This window comes from Polyodon spathula, chromosome 17, assembly GCF_017654505.1.
Source record: "Polyodon spathula isolate WHYD16114869_AA chromosome 17, ASM1765450v1, whole genome shotgun sequence".
In the NCBI taxonomy this organism is placed as follows: Eukaryota; Metazoa; Chordata; class Actinopteri; order Acipenseriformes; family Polyodontidae; genus Polyodon; species Polyodon spathula.
This window is the reverse complement of record NC_054550.1, coordinates 30,446,314-30,463,304: the sequence shown is the minus strand read 5'-3', so window position 1 is coordinate 30,463,304 and position 16,991 is coordinate 30,446,314. Positions and strand designations below refer to the sequence as shown.

The 16,991-nt window shown below is 35.1% G+C and overlaps 1 protein-coding gene across 26 annotated transcripts in view; it reads left to right on the top strand.

Annotated features, from left to right (window-relative positions):
- The window catches only part of LOC121329857 (neurexin-3-like), a 324,400-nt gene that overhangs the window by 94,478 nt on the left and 212,931 nt on the right, over positions 1–16,991 (top strand). For all 26 annotated transcript variants that reach the window (XM_041275810.1, XM_041275798.1, XM_041275809.1 and 23 more), the window contains 2 exons: positions 6,946–7,384; positions 9,228–9,611. In XM_041275810.1, the coding sequence (XP_041131744.1) occupies positions 6,946–7,384; positions 9,228–9,611 (823 nt within the window). The remainder of the gene's footprint in view (positions 1–6,945; positions 7,385–9,227; positions 9,612–16,991) is intronic.

Sequence of the window (16,991 nt, the reverse complement as noted above, 5' to 3'; positions counted from 1 at the left end):
ACCACTCCATAGTTACAATATTTACAAATTGACATGTGCACGGCCTCTTCCATTTAAATGGTTTGCTACACTCCACAGAATACATATGCTGCTTTTATATTGTATTCCGTTACATACAGTGTACATTATCATCATGCATGGCAGCAGACACTGACAGTCTCCTTCGTAAGACTAGAGTAGCAGTGTCATGCAGTATCTGAAGTTTGCAAAGTGTACCACCCAGTGGCAACTTTAACCTACTGCAGTGAAGTCAGTTGGAATGACGATGGAGATGTGATTGTGTAGAGAGGGTAGTCTGTTACTAGCATTTTATATCTGAACACCAATAACATGACCTAAACACATTATACTGCATGCTTGTACAGAATATTATATAATATACATTTCTTTGTTGGTAAAATTTAAAAACAAGTTATACATATTCAGCACAAGTGTCAAACATGTCCTTGCTTTTTAGATGTGCCAATGCTACAAGAAAATGTCTGCCTGGCATTCCTAGGCTGTCAAGAAATGAAAAATGCCATAATATTAGCATAGTCTAATATATTATAGTAGCTAATATAGAATCCAGGTATATACTGTACCATTGGGTCTATGAAATATATCTAAACACAGGCACATTTAGTTTAAGTTTAAATTGTTAAAATAGCACTCTACCAGCGATTTTACATATTTTTGAGGGCAGAAAGACACCAATGAGATATGCACTGATAAGAGATTGCAAATTACTTTAGTAATCTAAACAGCTGCAAAATTTAAATCGCATAAATCAAATAGGGTATTATATAGCTTTGGGTCGATACCATGGCAAGAACCATTGAATGAAAATACTTGTGATGTGATGTGGAGAAGAAGATGGAGAAAGAGTATTCTGGGCCAATTTAAACCGATAGAGAGTACAGATTGGGGCTATAACTTTGCTTTTACGATTACTCTATTATAAACATTATTTTAACATAGCAAAGTTAGACTAATTTTACAATACTTGTTCAAATTATTCTCATGGAGAATTGTGCAGCTCAATTTGAATCAAATTTTGCAGCCATAACTGTGAGTGAGGCCAACCTTAAACATTTTTGTCTGTCTGCTTCTTATTGAATGCATATTTTTTGAGCAGTGCTGAATACAGCTACAAGCATAATATATAATGCTGCTTGTTTCAAAGCACATCAGCATTTGATGCTGTATAAACTACAATACACCTGCCACTTCTATGTAGTATCTTTTTGGGTTATTTTATACCGGTAACACTGACTAAACCCACAAATGCTTTACATCTTTCATGGTAGCCGAGCTGAAGTATGATGCTGCTCTCCAAAATGTTTCAGATCTCAACAGTTCCTTTGTGAAGATGCTTGGAGACTCATATGGACTCAGATGTTACTTTGAAAAACTGTAAGGAATATAAAATCTATTCCCTGGGTAGCAATCTGGTTATTCCATTATAGCCGCTGCATTGAGAGCATTAATTGGATCTTCATTTAACTTGCTATCCCCAGTGACCAGCCCTGCTAATTATTATAGACCCAGCTCTTTCCACAGTTAGACAATATCACAGCATATTGTACAGTTTTCGTAATACTGCATTACCGAAATATGTCAGGACACATCTTGTGTAATACTGGCTAAACATAGGGACTGTGCTACTAAGCCATGTAGGATTTTGTTATGAGGAATCAATCCATAGCTCACTCAGCTTATCTGTGTGGATCGGAGTCTCTCACATCATTAAGCAAATCCTGCGTAGCACTGTCACAGAGATCTGACAGATGGGTAAGCCTGCACTTGTTCCAGTTGATCCATTTGGATCAGCACGGTCAAAAGATAATTTGTAGAGCTATGTTGCAATAAAAACCTGGAATGGTGAAGAAACATCTGTGGCTTTTTTTAGGTTGGCTTTTCATGCAGAGTATCGTAATCACCCCTATCTTAACAAAAAAATATTTGGTAAATGTTTATACATGCAGACGTTTTTAATTGAAGAGTTCATGTTTGCAACCTTGTGAAGTATGTACACAAGAATGAAGTAAATCTATTTGCAGGTTTTGCCATGTTTTTTACAATATTGTGCAGTAGAGAAGACACAAAGAAATTATGCAACCTTGCAATACATTATACACTACAATCAAATAAATAAATAAATATAATGAAAATTGCATTCACTTTTTTGTTTATAATTTACAAACTAATGAACAAATAGGTTATGAAAGAAAAATACTTTTGGGCATTGTTGATTGAATATTGACTTTATTTGTTTATTGGATCAAATTATTTCAAGACAACACCATTTCTTCAGGTGAAAGTGGGTTTGAGAAGAAATATTGGATATTCATACATTTGTTTAAAACAAATAAAAACAGAGCCGTCATTTTCAGAGTATAACATACACCCATTTACTAATTCTAGGAGAATATCTGTATTTTCAGTATGATCTCAAACTCATTAAAAAAGACAGAAAACTGTTCCCTTGAATCCTCTGTATCTACCCCACTGACAATCATCGACTGGACACATCTTCTTGCTGCCACTTTTGTAATTTGTAAAAAAAAAAAAAAAAAGAAAGAAAACATTGATTAAGATTTCGTTTTTGAGATGTGCAACATTTCAGAACAATCTACAACATGTTGTGACTTATTGCTTTAATTATAGATTTCCTTTACCCATGCATTTTTACAATGGTTGCTATCATTTTTAAATATATACATGCTGTTTGGAAACCTAGATGTATAGCTGCTAGTAGCTTAGATAGCATAATATGTAGTAGTAAATGATTCAATATTTTGCAACGTTCACATTTCTTGTACCTTAGGCATAATAGCGTGAGCAAGAAAAATAATCAGAATTTGTCAAAATGAATAAATAATGAATAGTACTTTTCTAATGGCCATACACAGTTGTACTACTAAAAATAGGTATACAGGTATACAAGTGAAAAACGGCATAAGCCACACAAATAAAAGGAACTTCTGCAGGATGAGTAGGTGGAGATTGCATTATCCTTTCCTGTTAAATAATTGAAAAGAAGTGAAAGGCAATGCTTAACTGCCCCCTTAATGGTTCTCTAAATAGTACAGTATGGTTCTTTAAGGCAGTCCACTACGCTGAGCTATACAGATGCAGTTTGTGTTTTTGAAGCCATACTGTGCAAGGCACTTTCTTCTCAGTTGACTAGTTTGTATGGTAAGAAATGCATATCATGTATCCTAGTTTTCATGCAAATATTAGCAGAAAAACCCACTTGACAAGTGAATAATCTATAACAATTTCCAACTTTTATAATGTTTGACCCAGAGTCATTAATTCTTTGAAAGTGGTGAGGGGACCTGTAGGCAAAGATTTATAGGTGTAGCAGACGGCTAGCAATGATTAATGTATGTGTCATCAGCCAACCAGTGAAGCTACACCAGAGCAAATCTTTACTGATTGAAAACCAGGCTTTACTGTGTCGAAGGAAAGGATTTATAAATCAGGAAATCTCCTCTTTATGCTGGGGTTGAGGGACAAAACTTAAAAATGTACAGATTTAAATTGTATATTGTTTTGGATGTGTGTAAAAGAAACAGGTTAACAGTTGCAGGTGTATCCTTGGTGTTTATTTTACACATGCCCCTAGCATGTTACACCAACAAATTGTGTTTAAAGTTGTACTTTACAACTACTTAAACCTCATTGTAAATTGGCTCTATATTTAATAAGCCTTACAGGGAAACACAAGGCAATTCCCATTGTACCTGGTGTATACCCCTATACCACATGCTTTTAAAACTGCTTTTCCTATTAAATTGGATGCTGATTAATCATTATAACAATAATGGGCTAGCAGACGTTTCCAAAAATGTAGAAATTTAAATTGATAGATATCTTATTGAAATTGTGTATCTGGGTCAGAAAGATAAAATTCAATATCTGAAGGTTTTGGCAACAGCACAATAAAGTATGTGGCATTATGTAAAATGTGAGTGCTCAAAATGATAATAGCACATAGTGAATACATTGCATAGTATTAATCTGTGTCAGGAACATTCCTGCCTAGCCTTGGTGATACCAGTAATATGCTGTAGACAGCTTGATTTAGGTAATGAAAAAGTCATCAAGTGCTGTAACATCAGTACATGAGTAAACAGGAACAGTAACACAACATAATCCTCATTGTTTGATTACCAACTGTAGTACTGCAGCGATGTGCAATATTTACAAGATTACAGTGTATTGCACAAAATACACTTATGCTATAAACAAGTCGGTTCTTTACTTAATAGTAACTTAAAATATAACTTCAGAAAATTGTCAATGTACTAAAATTAGATTCTAACATGAGTGTTCCAACTGCTTCCATAATGCATTTGCAGTTAAGTTGACACTACTCTGATGTACACATTTATATTGTAATATAGGCTATAGGAACTGCTTAATCAATGTTAGCTGTCCTTCTATTGTGAAACATACAAATAGAAACTTTTTAACTTAATATACAATAATATGTTCGCCAACTGCATCAAACAGTTTTTATTTTTATTTTTTAGAAACAGACTTTGATGCTGCCAGTCTAATGCTAGTCATCTGGCTTTTTCCATTCCCATGGTAACGAGCTGCTGTCACTGAATACAGTGTTCTACAGGCTGCTAGAAAATGTGAGCGAGAAGAGAGAAAGGGAGCAGGCAGAGATGAAAGTTTAAGAAAGGCACTGAATGACAAAGTAGAGCAGGGCAGAGAAACTGAGGGATCAGAGTAAAAATAACATGGAATGAAGAATTTAAGCAAGGTAATCAACTGCCCTCTGAGAATGTAAAACACGATTGTCATTGTCTAGACAACCCCCTTCTGTCTTCTATAAATACAGAAGTCAAAACTTAGTCATGAAAATTTTCAAGTCATCTAAGTGTGCCGTTCCACATCACTTGTGAAGTCAAAATCTAAAGAGGACAAGACGCCCTGTAGATATGGATAGATCAATTGAAACTGTGTAATCTGTTGCAGGTATTTGACTTGGGAATATTTCCAAGTTCAAAGAGCTTTTTTTTTTGGTTTGATCAGTAGTGTGTCTCAGTGGAGAGATTTACACATCAAGTTTTTTCATAATCCCAAAATAGCTCTCAGACAAGAATGGGAGTAGCCTAGGTGTGTGTGTGTGCGTGTGTACGTGTGCGTGTGAATGTGCATGTGCGTGTGTTTATTTTTTTATATGACAATTTGAGCAGTATTTCTTTAAAGTCCCTGAAGACCTCCAAAGGGAAGTTTCTGGGAAGATACGTTTCTTTTCAAAGGTTTTTTTCTTCTTCCCAGCACTGTATATGTTTGTTTTTCATCTCCCTTTTAATCAAATATAGGCAGAAAATTATACATATTCAATTTCCTCTTGTAAGAATGGTAGCCGTTGTGTCAATCAAATCTAATACTAGAAGTACAGTAGGGATATTTAATTATCTGTTACTTATGTACATTTAAAATATCAAGTAGATAATGAAACCAAGTAGAAATTATTTTGGAAGGCATACTAGCTTAAATGTGTCAGTTCCTTATACCAAGACAACTTGGGAGTGTACTGATATCTTAAACAATTAGCTTTGGATGGTTGAGTGTACTTCTCAGTATACTTAGATCGTATTTATTAACAAATGAACATGTATTGTACAATAAGTGGATCAATACATTGCACTTAAACAGAGCACTGCATCTTCTCCTATTAATAAAGTGAAGGAGTCACTAATACCTGAAAAAAAGCCCCTTGAGAATGTTGTGTTAGTATTTTAAGCTTAAAATAGCCATCCCAGTAAAAATTAATTAAGCCTGCAAAGTGATGTTTAAACGACAAGGGAAATACATAATGGAGGTTGTAGTGAGCGAGGCAGTTCAATCTTCTGTTTAGGCATGCATACCACTCCTGATTTCACAGCATAATCTCTACTCAAGAATTGATAGAATTAGATGCATTTAGTCAATCTAGAACAACCCCTTCAGGTAGGCTAGGGTGATTTATCTTCACATATTTTAGGATTATCTGGACACTAAAGGAGGAAAACCAGCTGGAGGTTGACATCTACTCACTCAAATATCATTGCATTTAAAGAGAATGGCTTGCCTTTAATGCCACACACTCATATTCATGGAATTTACATACCATAGTGTTTGTAAGAATATAACTTTCACTGCAACATGGGAATTAATTGCCATCCAAACATACATGCATACAGCTATTGCCAAAAGGTTTGCATCACGCTATAGAATGAACTCATTTTGTTTCATAAAGTTGAATGAAACCTGCTGGAATAATGTTACGTTTACATATTTAATTACATACTGCTTTGTAGTTTTACATATACTTCACCAAAAAACTGGCAAAAATTGTGACATTTCTAACAATCTATCATGAAATATTGTACTACTATTATGGCATCTGGTACTTTTGCGATATCACATTGTAGTTTCTTTGATTATAGGATGCTAAATAAAAGATCTAAGTGATGGTTTATTTATTATTATAATTGATTTGTTATGATGTTTCAATCCTGAAATTATAAGTGATGCAAAATGTTTGACCATAGCTGTATGTCTCTATCAAATAGTGTAAAAACTATTTTTAAAAAAATTAAAAATGACAGGTATCATGTTGCTTGCTGCTATTGCAAAATAATACAATGTTTTGCCGTGTTATTAGCATAGCTAACAGGGCAAACAAACCTGAATTCATGTTACAGTTTACTGAATGACGTTTACCAATCTCTTCATGTTGTTTTATCTCAGCTTTGATAGAAGGCAGAACATTGATACTGTTTACATTATGGTGGAATTAACTGTCCTTGTTCTGACATTTAGTGCTGAGCACAGTAACTCTTCTCATGATCAGTTACCTAAAACTGCCAGTCAAGACAAGCTTGGGATGGACACGTGGTAGATTTATTTAATAAAGCATGACCTTGTCTTCACTGAAATCCTTCTGCTTGGCAGGTTGTTTATAAAAACAATGATATCAGATTGGAGCTGTCGCGTCTGGCCAGGATCGGAGACCCCAAAATGAAGATTCAAGGAGATGTGGCGTTTAAGTGTGAGAATGTGGCCACCCTGGTCCCCATATCGTTTGAGACCCCGGAAGCATTCATCAGCCTCCCCAAATGGAACACCAAAAGGATGGGCTCGATCTCCTTCGACTTCCGCACATCAGAGCCAAATGGTCTTATTCTGTTTACTCATGGGAAACCCCAGGACAGGAAAGATTCCAGAAGTCAGAAGAACACTAAGGTTGACTTCTTTGCTGTGGAGCTACTGGACGGCAGTCTGTATTTACTATTGGACATGGGCTCTGGGACAATCAAGGTTAAAGCCACCCAGAAAAAGGTGAACGACGGAGATTGGTATCATGTGGATATACAGCGTGATGGAAGATCAGGTACAGTCCTTTATCACTTTTTCACTCTATCAGTTACTTATGTGTCTAGTCTTTTACAAATGTCCATTTTACCATAGAAACACCCCTTTATAAACAAATAATGTCTGTTGATAATTATTTTGTTATGCTTTTCATTTTCAAAATAAGTTGTTTATTGTTTTAATACATTCCAAGACACAGATTCTGAAAAACTTCACTACCCTATTGCCATCAGTAGAATTGTGTTTACAAAATTAATGATATTTGATTTCAAACAATTCATACTGGCATTATCAAGTAATCATACTGGTTTCACAGCTTTTGAAGATTAAGACCAAAAGAGTTGTGATTTTTTTTTTTTTTTTTTTTTTTTATGTGAACCAGATGATTTGTAATAGAATCCCATTTGTACACTTGTATTTTATATTATTGCATTTAAAATCAAATTCCAATTCAATGTTGCCATTATTTCTGCACTAACATGCTTATAAAACATATAAACTGATAGCATTTGGAAAATAGGGAGCTGTTTTTTTTCTGTTGAGAAAGGATTTAAGGATAAAATTAAATTTAAACCAAAATATGCAAGGTCGTTCTACAGCAATCTGTTGTTTTGTCAAAATAGATGTTTTTTATTATGGTTGATTATTTGAGCATTGTGCTGCATTTTGCTTAAATTACTACTGAATTATTGTGCACTCCTGTACAGCTGTCAAACCTACTGAGAGCTGTAAAGCTATGATTATTACTGTAAATGGGGGATACCTGGCTTTTGACGGAGTATAAATCCATTTTAATGCATAGGCTAAACATCTGGACTAATTCTCAACTAGACATAGCTGTCCTGTTGTGGATCATAAGACTGTATTGTGTAACAAGACAGAGGCTGGGGGCAAACCATGGACCACACGAACTGGGGACAGCACAGACTGCAAGTCTTAACCACTTAGCAAAAGGCTTGTCTGTATTCATAATTATGCTTTTAACCTCATCTCAGACATGGTTCAGAATCTGTAATTTCAGTGCATCCCACAATACCGCTTAATAGAGGTTATGTTATAGAGGTTTTAAGTGATGGCATCCTGATTCTCCAGTATTCTTTATAGCTCCTGGGTCTGAGACTGAAACACACTTTTCTTTCAGTGGTCAATGACTGCATGCTTCTACATCTGAGGGGCTAGTGTGACCTTTTGAGAAAAAAATGATATCAGTCAACATAACCCATTCGATAAATATGACTGGGTCATGTGTTATTATAAGATAGACTATGTACATTGCCATGTAGTGCTGGAGCTGCTATTTAAACTTAAATCTCTCCCAGTGCTTGAATCGAAATTAGTTATAGAAGCTCTAATAGTGCTGCTAAAAAGTACACAAAAGTAACCTATTCTGATCCTCTACTGAAGCTACATGTTTGTATAGCTGAACCTACAGAATTTCCACAGGTGCCTATCCTCTTCTTATTAAACTTTTCCTGCTGTGTATGTTGAAGCTACAACCAACAGGCTTAGCAAAGTCACTAAGTCATAGAAGCCTGCAGTGCTGCTTGTCCATACTCCCCAAAGGGGCTTGTGTAAAACTTGTGAATCTACTACATTGTTGTTTGTGTAACATGTATTGTAGACTATAGAGACTAGTTTCTATAGTCCCTGATTTTGTTCAAAGACTTCTGCATTATCCAATAAGAATACATTGACTATATTAATTAGTTTGTATTTATTTATGTATCTATTTATTTATTTGTATTACTCTCTGAGATTTAAGTTTAAATAAAAAATAAACAAATAGACAGCAGTTTAGTGCATTTAAAGAGAACAGTTAATATAATATCTATCTAAATTTGACGTCTTTCCCCCCCCCCCAGGTACCATATCTGTAAACAGTCGTCGCACCCCGTTTACTGCCAGTGGAGAAAGTGAGATTCTTGATTTAGAGGGTGACATGTACTTAGGTGGTTTGCCAGAAAACCGAGCAGGGCTCATCTTGCCCACAGAGTTGTGGACTGCAATGCTCAACTATGGCTATGTGGGATGCATCAGGGACCTGTTTATTGATGGCCGAAGCAAAGATATAAGGCAGATAGCAGAGGAACAAAACGGTGCCGGAATAAAGCCATCATGTTCCAAGATCACCTCTAAACAGTGTGAAAGTTATCCATGTAAAAACAATGCAGTATGCAAAGAAGGCTGGAATAGATTCATCTGTGATTGCACTGGCACTGGCTCCTGGTCCAAAACATGTGAAAGGGGTAAGTCAATTAACTTCTGCATTTATGTTGTTATTAAGGCTAGATCATGTATCAAGTCAGAACCACCAGGCTGGATGCTATTGCAGTTTACAGTGGTGCTCCAGTGGTGCTCATTGACATATGCATGAATGCTTCCTCAGCAATTCAAACACTGGTGTGAATTGCATACTGAGTTTCAAGGACCAGCCAATTTTTAGACATGTGACAATGCCATACCCACCCTTCAATGTGGGTGCAATTGTAGGTAAAATTACAAAAGGTTTACAGTATCTGAGTATTTTAGATTGTTTTTTGTAGATTTGTGAATATTTCACATGTAAGATGGTCAGATTTTTAATTGGTTAATTAATAGTGTATCTGTTTTATTTGTATTGAAGAATAGTCTTTACAGCTCTTAATTATAACTTGGTATGGAGATTATCTAGCCACCCCTTTAATGTGTACAGGTAATTGGTATACAAATTAGATATCAAAATTTGATATTATCTTGAAAAAAAATGGATGAATTAAAAAAGAAAATCAGGGAAACATTTGTTTCTCAAGAATACTAAGCAGTGTTGGCATATAAATAAATTACTTACCAACAATCAACTCCAAGCAAGAATAGCTTGATGTCTCACTTGCTTAACTTTAATCCTGTTATACAGGCTCGCAAAAGCTATGTAAAATAAAAATGTTTTTGTGCTATTAATGCTAACAATAATTTATGACAGACTTGTCTTTTGCATTACAAGTCTGTGTCTGTCACACAGTAATGCAATCTATAACACAATGCTATTTTTAGATGTTATTGTGACCTCACAAAGATGATTTGTTTTTATGATTTTTGTTTGGACACATAGATTTGGTAAAATGGTTTTCTGCAATTAAATTCAGTTCTGAATTTGAGTGGAATAATCAGGGGATGGTGGCATCCTATGAAAGCATAGGATTCCGTTTGTTTGTATTTATCTGGATCACATATGGCAGTTTCTGTTACTTTCCAAACACTGACAAAAAATGCCATCTACTCTAAAGTACTAAAATGCATATTGTTGCTGCTTCCCCGTATGTAGACATAAGTATCATGGATGATGTTAAGTATGGAAGAACCTAGAATTGTTTTAGGAAGAAATGCTAGCTCTCAATTATTTTTGAAGTTATGGGCCTATAATGGGGTGTGACAGATTAAAACAAGCACTGAAAAGGGGCCATATTTGAGAGATCAGATCTTTCAGATAATCCAAGATATATTTGTGATACTCACTGCACACACAGAACTGCTTTTCTAGTTTAGTAATGTGGGGCCAAATGTAGAAAAAAGTGCAACAGCGCCAATAAAAATGCTATATTGTCTTTGTGAGAAGTCCTGAACCGCTGAAGTTATTGACCTGTCTTGTCATTCCTCCTATCTAACATCAACAAAGACTGTATATGTAATGTCAGTCAATGGTTAATGAATTATGAGCCTGCAAAGTGGACATGAGGCCAAAAACTGCATCCCTCCAGCTCCCCAAAACTCAAAAGGGATACACAGCTGTGCTTTTAATATGCCACAACACTATAAGAATTGTTAAATACTATTCTTGTACATAAATACGTCACACTTTACCCTTTAAAATGACACACTTTTTGTACGCTCACAAATGGTATTTAGTTAGAATAGCAAGGTTTACTTGCATCTTGACTACACATATTTGATGGAACAGCAAACTGCAGTTTCTATGTAAAGTATCATCTATTTACAGTATCTGCACTATTGTATACAGAATTATATTGGCAGTGTCATCATAATACACCAGTTTATTGTTGGAATTCTATTTCACAATTTAAAAATGTTTTCAAAGGGACATGGTTTTGCATGCCTAGAGCAGTATACAGTCTTAACATTCCTGAGCTTTCATGTACAACAAATCCTGAGGTAATGTTGTGAGAACTTCCCTTATATATGAAAGACACTGGAAAATGTGAATCAGTTTTCTTTCATGAAGGTATTGTAGCTTGCAAAGAGGGGTAGGGATGGTTCAGGGTAAAAGCTGCAGTCAATATAAGACAGCGAAAGTGCTACTCTAAAACAGGCTCCCTCAGTGTAAGGGCACCCTTATAACAATTTGCCATGGTATTCTGCAGTGTAACCATGCATTTCCAATGGTTATACTGTGCATGTCCCATAGTTTACCCTTTACCATGTTTTTTGGGTTTTTTTGTATGTTTTTTTTTACCATATCTCACTGGTCTTTACAATGCTTGCCTATGATTTACCATGCTTTCAACATGCTGTGTTATGCTTTGTGATGCTTTAACTATAGCCAAGTTTTATAAGAGCAGTAGATATCTTTATTCCACATCACCACGTAATATGTCAGCTCTGTATTTGCTTGTTCAAATGAGTATCGCTCCCTGTGCATTATTTTGCCACACCTATAGACTGTCGAACCTGCAAAACCATACATGCGTAGTGATTAAGCTGTGACTCTAGTTCTAGTTTTTCTGTACACCATCTAGTAGTTATCTGCAGCCACTTCACCAACAGAATGCTAAATATGTAATGGATCTTGGGACATACTGTAGTTTCAAGCATTTAAAATTAGAAAGAAATTAATATCTCTGGAGGGCATCCTAACCACATGTATGTTTCGTTGAATGCTTTGTGTACATATTATAGATAAACAAAACTGAGATTTGTGTTGGATATATTCAATAAGAGCTGTTAATTTACAGGGCTTAAAAAACAAAATTCTAGTATTTAGAATGTAATATTTAAAAAATAAATAAAAAAGGCCATATGACAAGTAAACAGTGTATCACTTTAAAGTAGGCTCTTCCTTCTGAATGGTTATTTACTAGTTTAAAGAGTAAGCAGCTGGATTCTGAAAAATATAGCGTTAGATGTCCCCAGGTGTTACTACAACTGTTTAAATAACGTGCCTGTAATTTTTCTTTTCATTGTTGACATCCTGACATCCTTTTACACGTAACTGTACAGTCTGTTTCAAAGTTCTTTTCAAAATGACGGCTCTACTGCACTGATAATGTAAGGATTACTGCCCACATTGTGACACCGGTAACACAGCAATAATGATCAGTGACGTGGTACGGAAAAAAAAAAAAAGCTAGAGCACTTGTTGTCATGCTTTTTTAATTGTTTGTATTGCTCTTCCTGCAGTGATTTAGAGGACAGATCTCAAACCCCAGTACACTAGAGCAGTCAACCCCACTACCTATTTAATGATAGGTTTATATTCAGATTTCTATGGGTCCTGTTTTTAGATATTCACATAAACACTTCACATTTTATTTTAAACTATGCCACACACAAAACCATTTTCCAGGTTGGCACTGTTCAGCTGTGGACCCCTTGCATGTCCAGGCAATCACAGTTCTTTGCACCCTTTTCATGATTTATAAACGAGGCCACAGCGTTAAAGACCTCTGAGCAAGTTAAAGCCAAAAACAAACAGCCACTAAAAGGGTCTTGGAACTCAAGAGTGGTATGCACATTATAAAGATTAATTCTTATTCTTATTATAGAGTACTGTACTACCTGGGGAGTTACACATATTCAAAATAAAAATCCCCTGACCAACTCATACAGTAGCTCTATACAAGGAAATCTGTTTTGCAATGTGCAGCTGTGGAATCTGTTAGAAAAGAAAATGAAGAAAGAGAGATGCTTAGAAGGAGAATGCTCCCATATTATGAAATATCAGCGGGGCTACAATGCCAGACTCCCTACAATGCTATTTCTTCTGAAATATAGCTGAATTATCTCCTCACCATAAGTGTACAAGTACCATTTTCAAGAGAGACAGCATATAGGCTGTTGTTGTTTTGGAACAAAGTAAAGATATACGTGGATTGTGTATTATTATTATTATTATTATTATTATTATTATTATTATTATTATTATTATTATATTATTATTATTATTATTATTATTCGTAGTAGTAGTAGTAGTAGTAGTATTATTGTTTGTGGAAGATTGTCAAGGATGAGGACGTTACATGCCAGCCCTGTAATGCTGAACTAGCTGCTCTACTGCATCTTCATATGCCATTGTGAAAGGAGGTGTTTTCACTCCCTAGTTAGAGAGCCCCTTTGCTTTTAATTAGACATAGATCACCTACTGTACAAGTAGAGGTAACGGCAAACCAAATAACATCAATGATGATTAGATTGATCTGGCAATAAAAAAAGTACTGCAATAAAACCCTTTTAATGTGTGTTCAGTTTTATTTATTTATAGGTAGACCTTATATGTTGGGTTACCCTGTATATTTGCTGTTATATTATATTTACAGGTGTTTGGTGATGCGTATGTATGCACCTCTACTGGTTCATGCACCAAATGGCACATTTTAGGCAGCAGCAATTAAAAATCACAGAGAGGGCAGCAGAACAAACACATATACAGCCATTAACAACACCCAGTCATGTTACTAGCAATGTTTTCAATGCACTCCAGTAAAAATCTGAATATACAAACTCGTATGAGCATTTTTATCGAGCTAATATAAAATGAACTTTCCCTGAGCTCAGTGTAGCATAGCAAGGAGATGTATGTGAGTTTGCTGCAGCAGCAGGTTTCAGACTGCTAGCTACAGCACTTGAGTTAATCGCTATTGATTCTGGCACTGTGAAGGTCACCTATCCTGCCTCAGGCAGTGCAAGAACCATAATGTTCAAACTGCTACCATCATGCTTAGCTCTTACTACAAACCATAAGAGCGGTAACAATTAATATAAATACAGCAGGTTCTAAATAGCCCTCAATTCAGCTAAGATGCACAGCCAAAAGTAGTTCTCTCTACAGTCTGTGTTTGGTTAGTGCACTGTACACTGCAAGATGTCAGCGTCAGATGTCAGAAAAAAAACTATTTCAGCAAATGCAATATTAAACTGTTCTCAGTTATTTCTGATTAGTTTTATAGAGCAATTATAGTAAAATGACCTTAATAAATTATTAATTTAACAACATATTTCACTGGACTTAGATTTCTGAAGAAACATGGCTGTTTTTCTACAGAATTGCATATTTATTTTAAGGTACTATGACAATGAATTAATTTGGAAGTTAAAACAGTACCGCTGCCATTCCAATTTTTTTTTTTTAATTGGTAGCTAGAAGTTGAACATGAACACTGATGCAATCAGCCACACAGTTTAATAAAGTCTCTATGTAAACCTGTAATTGACGTGGTGTGTACACTGTAAAACAATTAACAAAAGTACAAGACATATTTGGTCTTAATTGCAATTTTAAATGGCGGCACCATTTAGATCTGCTGCTGTTTATATATATATATATATATATATATATATATATATATATATATATAATATATATCTTGGAATACTATATATATATATAATATAACCTTATCAGTTAATGCCAATATCGTAGTAGAATTCCCTTTCAATAAAGTGATAGAAAAAACTGGCAGAAAATAAAACTGTGTTTTAGTACCTTGGTGTTGAATTGTTGTTTATCAGGCTAATTAATGATTAGGATTCAGCTGTTAGATATTGAGAGTCATGTGATGTAAGGTTTTATATTGTTAAAAACTCTATGTTTAGTGTGTGAGAAATCATCTGTGCTTGCTACCAAAAGTCCTCTAGTGGCCTAATAGAGGGTTGTCCACACAATTACATGATACCTCCTTAGTGCACAGTATCTGGAGGGTAATGTGTTACAGCAGCTAGACATTAATCTTATTAGACACTTCAAGGTTTAGAGCTTTGGTTTAAATAGAAGCATTAGCCTTCAGTCCCTTACATATTAGACTGGGGCATTTGTCTGGTATAGAATTGGGCAGTATAAAAGTAGAGGCATGATGCATAGTGGCTGAAAATACATTTTGCAATTAATATCCATAATAAAACATATATATTTTATTCAACGAAAAGGTTATATTTTGTTCAACTAAATTGTCCTTCAATGAAACATTTTTGAAAAAAAAAAAGATTTCTATTTCCATTTCTAAGTTCCCACATGAGTCCTAATTCAGGTTTTTAGATATAATATTGGATATCAAATATTGAATAACCATACTGTAGTTTTATTACAGCTTCTAATGAGTTGCTTCCTATGTGTAAACATAATCACGAAGTTTGTACGTCTCTTTACAATAATGAGAAAAAAAAAAGTTACAAAAAAAAACGGCAATGGAAGGAAATAATGTGTATTGAATTTGTCAGGATTTTGAATTGTGACAAACAATGGTAGAAAAATGATGAGCAAAGCACACTGTGGCTAGATATTCACTGCTGCTTGCTATAGCCTTCTTTGTTTCATTTATCTTTAACAGTTGTCTTTTGCTAAACGTTAAATAATTGTCAGATTGAGCAGAATAATAAGTTTTATATCTCACTTTCTATCTCCTGTCCTGAGTCACGTGTGAGGCACGCTTACAAAAGGACAAGGCTTTTGATTTTAGTTTTTCTTTCTATTTTTACCCTTTCCTTAGTTGTGAAGGTTATATTGTAACATATTAAAGATAGCATTAAGTGGCCAACACAAAATGTGTACCAAACATGTTAAAGTGGTTTGGGTGACAAATGGATGAGGCAGAGAAAGGAGTTGTATAAAATACTGCTATACCGATAGATATTGACTATTTTAGAGTTAATGGACTGGTAGGTGAAACAAGAACATTGCAGGCATAAACTGAAAACATCTAATGTGAATACAGATTAGGGTTTAGTGATGTTTTTTTATCCTGCCACAAAGTCAGACTGACACAATGTAAATTAGTCATCAGTAGACATTCACATTCAGTGCTCGTCCGTTAATTTGTGTTGATGTTTTACTTTGCAATAGCTCTGTAGTAGTAACTTCATTCTGATCTGTCACTGTAGGTTACTTGCATGGCTGAGAAACCTAAAACAATCTATGGCATGGTATGCAGTACCAGTTCTCCCTTGAACATACAGTAGTATGAGCTCAGGGGAAGATTATGAAAACATAACACACACACACACACACACACACACACACACACACACACACACACACACACACACACACACACACACACACACATATCCTATGCAGATGCTTAAGGATCAAATTGCTTAGACAATATCACTTTGCAGACTGCAAGTGATGGCTACAAGTACAGTATGTCAATAGTCAATATTGGTACAAATATATTGTTTCTATAATCTGTAGAAACACTGTGTGTTGGTGGTTTCCTTTCTGTCCCTGTGAAATTTGGAAATGTTAATATGTAACGATTTTTAATGTCTTGTTAAATGGAAAGGAATACCTACTGCATAAACAGAACACCCAGAAAAACATGTATTACTGTATTACCATGGCCACTGCCACCCATTTGCAAGCAGGATATCAGTGCATCGTTGGCCTTTGCTGCCATCAAGTGGAAGATTGAACAGCTGCA